Source organism: Lolium rigidum, chromosome 7 (genome assembly GCF_022539505.1).
Source record: "Lolium rigidum isolate FL_2022 chromosome 7, APGP_CSIRO_Lrig_0.1, whole genome shotgun sequence".
Classification (NCBI taxonomy): domain Eukaryota; kingdom Viridiplantae; phylum Streptophyta; class Magnoliopsida; order Poales; family Poaceae; genus Lolium; species Lolium rigidum.
In genome coordinates this window covers 225,830,218-225,840,564 of record NC_061514.1, presented here as the reverse complement: position 1 = coordinate 225,840,564, position 10,347 = coordinate 225,830,218, and the positions used below count along the sequence as shown (strand labels likewise).

Sequence of the window (10,347 nt, the reverse complement as noted above, 5' to 3'; positions counted from 1 at the left end):
CACTAGGAAAAGCTCATCATAGGTAGTACATATATAATCGTGGAGCCATCATTATTGTTACGCTAACACGGCCTGTCTGGTCTGGTGGCTAATCATACTGTTATCTACCATGAGCTAGATACACTACACTACCCAAAAAAGGGCTAAAGCCGTATCTTGTTGAGACCGAAAGTCAGCAAGTGCAGCTGAATCTTATCTCAGGTCTAGTCTTTCCAGTCCGGCCACTGAGCATCCAAGCTAGATTGCGCGCATGCGCGGTCAGTGTGTAAAAAGAGCATGAGCACATTGAACCCTCAATCAGTATGCATGTCAAAAGAGGCCATTCTAGCGTGCGTGTTTCTGCCGTCCGTTCCCTGCTTTAGGATTCGTGCTGTGAGGTTTTCATCAGGTTTTAGCATGTTCATTTTAAACTCAATGGAACATATTGGAACAGTGCACGCGAGATCTAGCAGCACGCTAGAATCTCATTTCTAACGTCAGACTCTGCAGGCTACATGTCATTCCGGAATATATGCGTGCGATCCCACCTCTGAAACTGTTTAGGCCAAGACAACATCCATGGTCATAAGGTTGGATTGTTTCAGTCGACATAGCTAGGTGCTCGAACCCGGTTTGGCCTGTGCTGCTGTATATGCCAGTGACATCGGGAGCAGTCTTACCTGAAGACAATTTGAAGAGCCGGATTTGGCGCGGGCTAAACTGTTTTTTTTCTACTGTAGAATAACGGCTAGCTAAGGATGTTATCCTCTCCCCGAAAAATAAACAATTCAGTTGATCATGCCATGGCCACGGCTTCGTGTTCTTTCAGTGGATCGACCTTCTTTCGTGTGCATTTAATTGTTTCTTGCCCTGTCACACACCTGATTAAGCATTGGTAGCTCGTAAGCTAGCAAATGCCAAGACAGTTTCAACTGTAACACGAGCGAGCTTAAGTCCTTTGGTCGGCACATTTCTTCCTCATGTGACGATGAGATCATAATCAAGCTCCTCAAATCATTCGTCGAACCACCGCCAAAACCCTATTCCAAAGCAACGCTGCCATGCCCCTATTCGTCAAAACTTTTTAGTTGCCAATGTCCTTATGGGAGCTAATCTGAATATCAAAGTTAGAAGAGCGTTAAACGAAAAATAAACGGAAAACTTGGCCACAATTTTTCGATAAAGAGAATATATTAATATCAAAAGATACAAAGTACACCCAGCCTCTGCAACAACGCCCCACCCTAATGGCAGTACAGATGCACACCAAAAAAATAAAGAAAACTAAGAAATAAAAGTCCCGCTACAACCTTCTAGATCTAGCAACAGCAATACAACCACCACCGTGACAACACCTGAAGTACAGACTCTCCAAAAGCGACGCCTCCAAGAAGGAAACAGTGCACCAGCACCGTCGTCGCCCGACCAAAGGTCTTAGGATTTCACCCTGGAGATAGTCCTCACTCTCAAAACAATGCCTCCAACAAGAACATTGCCAGGCAGTTAAGACCAGACCTTGGGTTTTCACCTTGAGAGGTAAGACTCTGAACTTTCCCTGTGCTGCTGCCCCCACATGCATACCACCGCTCGCAAGCCCGGAACACCAAGCGGATCCCTCAGAATCACGTTGACTCGAACCTCCTTTAGTCAGTCCACCAATCCGGCCTTCATGATATTCCTTCTTCTGACATCACCATGGACCAAAAAGTCACCTGATGTCAACACCGAATATAGCTTCGCGGCGCTCCCTCCGGAACCAAACGGTCGGAACAAAAACATGGGTGCGCGCGACCGAATACCACCCGATCCAGCAAACTGCAGGCAAAATATGCACTGTTCCATTCGTCAGCGGAGCTTTCCGAAACTCATCTCCAGCCAGATCAAAGCAAACTGACCTCCGGTAGATCTTCATCTTCGCTTGCGAGAAACCCGAGGACCGCCACCAAAAACAAAGCAAGACCAGCAGCCCCCACTCCGCCAGTCCCTCCTGCCGGATCACCAGGGAAGAAGACGGCGGCGCGGATCATGCGTACCACCGCTGAACCGTCACCTGGGGCGGAGGCCGCCACCGCTCCACCGAATCCTCCATGGCTACCGACGGAGAGCATCAGGCCCCGGCCAAGTAGCCATGCCGCCCGACTTCCTCCACCGGCGCTTCATCACCTCCCATGGAACGCCACCGTGGAAACCCTCTCCTCCCCCTCGTCGTTCGACGGAAGGGGCGCCGCCGCCGTGGCCGAGGCAGTGGCCTGGGCCGAGGCCGGCAGCAGCGGCGGCTGAGGTGCGGCGGTCCGGGGGCAGCTGCTCGGAGCGGGGCGGGTAGATCCTCCGCGGCCGCCTGGGAGGGGGCGGGAGAGGAGGAGGCGGCGGCTAGGTTAGGGATGGTGCCTTCTGTTGTTGCCTCCAGGATGGTGGTAGTTCTCCACACTTGGCCACAATTAGTGCGAAGATTAACTAGGATTAATTTGTGAGCCACAAAAGATAGATTCATATGGAATCTTTGAACTTTGGGATAGTTCACGGTGAAATCTATATGCTGATATGATGAATGGTCATACAAATATCTTAAGAAAATACATTTGAAAAATAAAACTTACCTTTAAAGATGAAGATTTTTATGCGGTTCCTTGTTCAAAAGGATATTCTCACAAAACATGATCTCGCTAAGCAAAATTGGATTTGTTGCAAGAAATCTGCTTTCTATCAGGAGTCTATTAGTTATCCCTTTTTTGCTTGTTCCTTTGAATGTCTTATTTGAAGAGTTGTTCACTTTACCTTTAGTACTCCCCCAATGTTACCAATATGTTTGGTAACCAGTTCAATGTAGTAGAAAATAAACCTAAAGCTTGTACTTGTATAAGTGTTTACGCTTTAGTGTGGGCTAGAAATGGAGGATATGGTCTTTAATAACGTTGGAGCTGCTCATTTGATATAGGTTATCCATATGGCTACCTTTTGAATGTAGGAACGGTATTATCTGCTATTCGAAGTGCGACATGCCTATATATGGTTTTTGGATGTAGCTGTCTGAAGACGGTTGCATGGGCTATCTAAAATTAAGGTGGCTTTGGGCTTGTTAGAAGTCTTCCGGATGGTCTTAAGCGCATTGTTTTTCTGTTCCTTCTCTAGTTGATTTTTATGTACACCCTGTGCAACCATGAGTTTTAAAGCTTTATAAATCTGATACTCTAAATAATGGAATAAAAGGTTTGTGGCTCTATCGTCATTCTGGAATATGGGTGCAATCCCAATGCAAGAACTGTTAGGGCAAGGCAACATCCGAGGCTATAAGATTGGATGGTTTCAGTAGACATGGCTGTTAGAACCCGGTTTGGCGCGGGCTGCTGTATATGCAGCGAGACTGCTAGTGAACAGTCCTACCTGAAGACAATCCGAAGAGGCGGATTGGGCACGGGCTAAACCTTTTTTTTTTCTACTCTACAAGGCATCAGAATCTTCAAATGTTTAGATAGAGCTTTTGAACAACGGTATGCAGCTAGCCGAGTGAGTCTAGCTAAAGCTTGTCTGATAGATCTCCTCTAGCAAAGAAGAAAAGAAAAATATTGAATTGTACCGTGACGATTCAGAAAAGTTGTAGCTATTGACTATCATCCTTCAGTAGACTATCATGCCGTTGCCACGGCTTCGTGTTCCTTGAGGGGATCGACTTTTTTTCTTGGCATTTATTTGTTTCTTTCACTATCACACGTCTGATTAAGCATTGGTAGCTCGTAAGGTAGCAAACGCCAAGACAGTTTCAACTGAAACCCGAGCAAGCTCAAGTCCTTTGGTCGGCACATTTTCTTCTTCAAGTGACGACGATGAGGACATAAACAAGCACCTCAAATCATTCGTCGAGCCGCCGCCATGCCCCTATTCGAAAGCAACATGGCTAGCTGAGAATTCTGGAGCGGACGGCAGCCAAATGATTGAGCGCAAACAGGGCGGGACAGGCCACCGCCCCGCGGAACAAGATGTGGCCACAATGCTTTTTCAGAACCTCAAGTTTTCAACACCGTACGTAGTCTCACTATCTCGCTAACCGTAACGTACGTACCAACAGCTCCATCCCGTACGTGCCTCGATACATACTGTAGATTAGATCAATCAGCCGATAATTTAGCATTTCTGTATCCTCATCTTCCGTCTCTAGCTAGCCATGCATCAAAAAACAAGTGAAGCCTAGGGTTAGACATGTCACTGTGAGCAGACAGGGACCTTTCAGCTAACATCGGTTGATGATCACGCATGATTGAGCTTGAGCCCGTGGGACGCTGGAGACAGAGAATGGTTTGGGGCAGGCAAACGATGATCCCTGGCTGGCTGATGTTGCATATGCTCTGTCGTTTGTTTGCTTGCTTATCCTGGAATGGCATCAGGATGGGATAATGTAGTTGTTCCCAACTAATAAAGATTAGGCTACGATTAGCATATCTCATTCCGGTACAACCCACGACATGTCGCGGCTTGTGTTGCTTTCTCCTCATATTTTATGGATGTGACGTGTATTTAATTTGGAAGGCGTGTAGGCTTCGTGCATCAGTCTCCTTCTCATTCTGTTTTCAAGTCCATAATATGTGTGTTATAAAAACACATCCGTTTGGTGAGAGGTCCGTCAAATTAGGATATCAAATCAGGCCTCATCGAAAACAAACGAGGTTGCTTTTCATAGTCTAAAATTATTTGGTTTAAAAAAATTGAGCCAAAAATCAAGGTATGCATGTGTCAATTGTTTGGACCAACGGAGTAGGTCTAAAACCCGTGTAATCCAAGAGTCTAGATTATCCGACACAATACCATATATAGTTGGCAAACAATCAAGAAGATCCCCCGACTAGAAGATATCGGTATAGAGGTGGTATGTCGCCGTTCTTTGTTACCAGGCTATAGGATGCCTATATGAATCCCACGGCACACAATGAGAGCGATAGTGGTATCCATGTGTCTTTGACAACGACATGTGCTAAGGACGACTTGAGGAGGCAAACACATGAAAGTTAGAAAAGAGGATGTTTCTACCCTCTCCATATTCAAGTTGAAATTTGTGTTTTCCCCACCCATCCATTCTAGATCAAACACAAAATTTGGAGCCATGCCCTCTCGTCAATGTATTTTTTGTGTGTGTTAGACAATGTCACAATTTATAGAACGACTTGTCCGGTGATTTAGTCACGGAGCTTAATCAAGTTTGAACTTTATGCGATGGTTTCTAATGCTTTTTTTCTTTTCAAACCCACGTGCTTGATTTTATATTCCTCTTATTTTTTTCCTGTATCTTTTAGATCACAATCTTTAGAAAACATCGTACAGACAGTTTTTTTTTTTTTGAGAAAAGTACAGACAGTTTAGTCTGTTGCATATTTGAGCCCAAACTAAGTTTTAGCAGTCTGGCCCATTCCAGTCCATCCCCATTCTCCTATGGAGGCCCATTTCAGCTCACCCAAAAGAAGAAATGGAAACAGGAACATATCAGCATTACCCACTCGCTTCCTAATCTGAGGTAGTAGATCGGAGGAGAAGGCTTTGCGGCGGCGGCGGCGCGGCGGTTGCAGAGAGAGGTGACCAGGCGAGGAGAAGGAGATCCGAGCAGAGCCGAAGATGAGCGGGGTCAAGAAGGTGACGGACCTCGCGGCCAAGGCCGGCAAGGCGATCGACTGGGACGGCATGGCTAAGATGCTCGTCTCCGAGGAGGCCCGGAAGGAGTTCGCCAATCTCCGCCGCACCTTCGAGGACGTCAACCACCAGCTCCAGACCAAGTACTCCCAGGTAACCTGCCAATTTCCACCGCCCCATACCGTCTCGCGCTCGCCCGATCGATCTGGCCAATGTGGCTAGGGTTTGGTCCGCGGTCAAACCAGATCAGGGATTTGATACGTTTTGGCTAATCCACGCGGGTGCGCCTGGGATCTGCTCCTGGGGCAAGGGGCATTCGTTGAACGATTGACATGGGGAAGCATCATCAAGCATACGTCGGTTTTACATTTTGGTATTTGTTATTACTTAGGCAATTGGTTTAGTTATTAGCGATGCAAATATGGTGTGGCTTATTTGACCTCATATGTGCGCTCCTGGATTTGAACAAGAAATTACACATCCCTGTGAGGTTCTCTATCAACAGAGGCAGTGTAAAGGTATATATTGCACAATGAGAAATGGGGATGAACTAACTGGCCCTTCTCTGGCATATTAAACGCTTTTGAAGTTTTAATCCTGTTTGTTTTGCTAGCTTTGTATTGAACTTGTGTTGTTGTCTTGTGGCAACCTTCGATACATGCATTATTCCTTCTGATACGTCGACTGATCTGAGTGATGTATTTGTATTGTTACTGCAGGAGCCACAACCAATTGACTGGGAGTACTACAGAAAAGGAATTGGAGCGAAAGTGGTGGATATGTACAAGCAGGCTTACGATAGTATGTGTTTTTTCTTCACTTGCATTATTTATAGGAAACTAGTGTGCTAAAAAATTGCAAACAAATTGGTTTTGATTTAATACTGGCAACTTGCGGCTGATATGTTTCCAAGATTAATAGCAAGGATATCAAATGTAATTTGCTTATAGTTTAAAATGATCTATTCACAATTTTGTCTCACTGATGGATACTTCATGTTAGTATATTTATTACTCTAATATATACATCAGGTTTGAGATTTTCGTCTCCCTTCTTCTTAAGGGCGCCCCTAACACTACACTTATTATAGTGTTAGTTCATACCGAATGATTTAGCATTTGGTTTTGCTACTTTGCAGTACAAATGTTAGTCTTGTGAGGCTATGCTCGTGTAATCCGTTCAACCTCTTATTGAGATACCAATCTTTGGACTAATGCAGGTATTGAGATCCCCAAGTTTGTTGACACTGTCACTCCTGAGTACAAGCCAAAGTTTGATGCCCTGGTGAGGATCCACTTCCTGTTATGCCTCAGCTTTCCAGTTCTTCACATAGCTGCCTTGTTTCATACAAACTGGATGTTCACTTATGGCTATTAGCCAATCGGATGCTTATGAACTTTCCTTTTTGACATGTGTAGGTAGTTGAATTGAAGGAAGCAGAGAAGACATCTCTGAAGGAATCAGAGAGGATAGACAAAGAGATTGCTGAACTGAGGGAGATGAAGGTGAGGTGGATCTTTAAATAACTTGGAGTTAGTTGCTTTTTACATGCATCCTAACATCTTGTTTGCACACGCAGAAAAAGATGAGCACAATGACAGCAGACGAATACTTTGAGAAGCACCCTGAACTCAAGAAGAAGTTTGATGAGGAGATCCGCAACGATTACTGGGGATACTAGATAACGGCGAAACTCCCTGTTCCTATACTGGAACATTCAATAATACTTGTTTGCCCTGATGTATGGACGGAATTTCATCATCCAAGCTTGGGTGAATTCCTTTTTAGCATGTGAACGGGGCTTGTTGAAACTCAACATAACTCTGCTCTTTTGAACCTTTTGTTGAACCTCATCATTGTGGGGCTCATCAGCTTATTTGAATGAAGTTTTGTTTTGTGCTTAACTTTTCCTTCTCCCTCTGTTCCTAATAAGGCCTATAACTTTTTTTGGAAGTCAAACACTGTAAAGCTTGACCAAGTTTCTAGAAAATACTATCAACATCTATAATGCTATATAGGTATCATATGAAAACATGTTTCATGATGTATTGAGGACTTGAGTTAGTAGAGGATTTCTGTTGGTGATCCATGTATCTTGTAGTCTGATTTGCTCATCCTTTTGAGGCAGCAGAGTTTGGACTGGCACAAAGATGCGTTACATCTGACATGTCACTGAAACAGCCGTTTGAAGTTCTGTAGCGCATTTGAATCCCTGTTCAAAAGCGACTAACCAAGAAAGTGGTTACCGAGCGCAATGGACGATGAATGCAGAGCAGAACAGACCACCGCCGTGAACTGTTGAAAGCAACAGAAGTCACAGCATGAAAATGGAGCTATAGTAACTCAGCTTCTGGGAACCTGGTGCGTTTGGTTTTGCAAAGACATGGATTTTAGAGCATCTGCACTATGCCCCAGTAGCATCCTTGCCTATAGGCACTGGTTATATTTTAGGCAATAGAACGCGCCGGCGTGTTCTATACTGGATTTTAGAGCTTCATATTTTAGAGCCTAGCAAAATCCTGGACAACCCTGTGTAAGCCTCTACGTTCAGGATGGGATGGCGCGCCAACATCTCGCACCATGTTGGATGTTGCTGGTAGTTCAGGATGTTGAAGGATGTTGGATGGGCGCCAGCATCTCGCACCATGTTGGATGTTTGATAGGACTGACATGGCAGCGGCACAAACAGCGTTCGCCATCTTTAATGGAAGCACCGGTTTCTGAACGTAGATGCCTCGGATACCTCCGTCGTAAATTCGCACGCAAGCATTCTCCTATTTAACTCACCTTTCTCGGTGGCCTCAGACTTCATACCCACCTCCAACGAATCGCCTCAATGCCGTGCCGCCTCTTCACCACCTACTCCATGCTGGGCTGCAGTGGCCGCATGTTGCCGACGCCGGAGCCCGAGCAGGATGCCTTCCCTTCGGAAGACTTTGATGACTTTGAGTTCGTCGAGTGGAACGAGGCGTTTAGTGTGGACGTGGAGGCCAGGGTCGTGGAGGAGGAGACGGTGGACCCGGAGCAGGTGGTGATCCTAACCTCCTTCAACACAGTGCGGAACCAGAGGAACACAATCTTGGTCCTCGAGGAGACCTCGGCCATACTCGAGCGCGTCGCCGAGATCTCCCACGAGCAGGCACCGATGGAGGAGGCTGGTCGTCTCCTGATGGAGGCCAAGCGGTAGAGGATCCTCGAGCTCAACGCTCAGAGCCTGGCCAAGGCCGCCGCTCGCAAAATAGCGTGGGTCACCCAGAACGAGGATGCATTGAAGACCAACGTCGCACGAAACTCCGGCGACACGTGCAACGATGTTGCACCTCAGAATCCCAGATGCACGAAGCAAGGGTGGAGAGGTGGGTGCAGGAGTAGGCAAAGAATGCCAAGGGGAAGAAAAGCGGCGAGGCTGGCTCATCGAGCGCCCTAACCGACAGCGAGTAGGCTAGGTTTTAGTAATTTTTTTGTTGTTTTCATTCAGCTTTGTAATATGCAACTTTTTTTTTCGAAAAAGGAGCAATAGCCCCAGCCTCTGCATCAGTTGATGCACATGGCCGCTTATTATAAATCATAAAGTATCAAGTATCAAGTTTGAGTAACAGAAAGGACTGGAATACATCATGGCGCCAACAGGGTTGCCACGTAAATCAACCAGCGGAACAAGACACATCTAAATATGCAACTAAATTTGAATGAAAAACGTTGTCTTTACTTGAATTAGTATCGATCCCTAAAAATTATAGGGTGTGCCGGTGTGGGAAGCCCACATATTTGACAGCCACCGGTGGAGATGCTCTTAGGCTAGCGCATTTCTAGTAGATTCAAGCTCAGATAATTCCCTGGCCGTGTTGCAGCACAGTCGTCCTCAACACCACAAGTATTCCACCATTTTTTTTCTCGAGAGGATATCCTGAAAGGTGTATTAATTATGTAGAAGAAAGGTCGAGATGGCTGAAGCAACGCCAATCCCGCTATTCCTTTGGTTGATTCATATCTCAACTTTAGCTTTCCCGTGAGTGTAATTTTGAATCTTTCTGTTTACGTACTTTTATTTCAATAAAGATAGCCGTGTGCATCTATTGATGCAGAGGCTGGGGCAATGCTCCTATATCGGAAAAAAACAATGATTTCCCTTCACATAGGTCAATAATATGAATACTTCCACATTTAGTTAAAAAGATAATACCATGTTGGATATTATAAGTTGAAAGTGACATAAATATCCAACATTACTCTAACACTATCTGTAATCACTACAAATTTCATGCCTATATAGAGATCAATTTTCAACAATTTTCTGTTGAAAAAGGAACTTCAACCTATATGTTCCCACAAAAGATAACCGTGAAAACGGTAAAACAGTCAATGTAACAGGAAACGATATTCACAGGTTAGCTTTAGGGCATCTCCAGCGGCGTGACCCATTTCGGATATCCGAAATGTCTGTTTGCGTCGCGCGGCGGACGCGAGACAGACCGTTTTTGTCCGCGCGTCCGTTTGCACCTGGGGGTGGCTCCTGCAGCCCGATACATTTTGGCGTTTGCATCAATTATGAAGTTTCGAAACAACAAAATAAGGAATTCAACGAAGTCATACTTATTACTTTTAAATTTTTAAAAGTCTACATGAAAATAAGATAGTATTTCTCTAGGCATGATCTTCATGGCTAGCCAATGTTCACGGATGCTCAATCAGATCCGTCTGCAGCTATTTGGAGACGTTCTCATTAGTGACTTCTACATTGATATGTAGATACTC

The 10,347-nt window shown here is 45.3% G+C and overlaps 1 protein-coding gene across 1 annotated transcript; it reads left to right on the top strand.

Annotated features, from left to right (window-relative positions):
• Nucleotides 1-5,453: 5,453 nt before the first annotated feature.
• Nucleotides 5,454-7,496, top strand: LOC124674815 (ATP synthase subunit d, mitochondrial-like). The gene is made up of 5 exons (XM_047210870.1): nucleotides 5,454-5,745; nucleotides 6,312-6,393; nucleotides 6,812-6,876; nucleotides 7,011-7,097; nucleotides 7,172-7,496. The coding sequence occupies exons 1-5, from the start codon at nucleotides 5,578-5,580 to the stop codon at nucleotides 7,271-7,273; spliced, it is 504 nt and encodes a 167-aa protein (XP_047066826.1). The 5' UTR covers nucleotides 5,454-5,577; the 3' UTR covers nucleotides 7,274-7,496.
• Nucleotides 7,497-10,347: the final 2,851 nt, after the last annotated feature.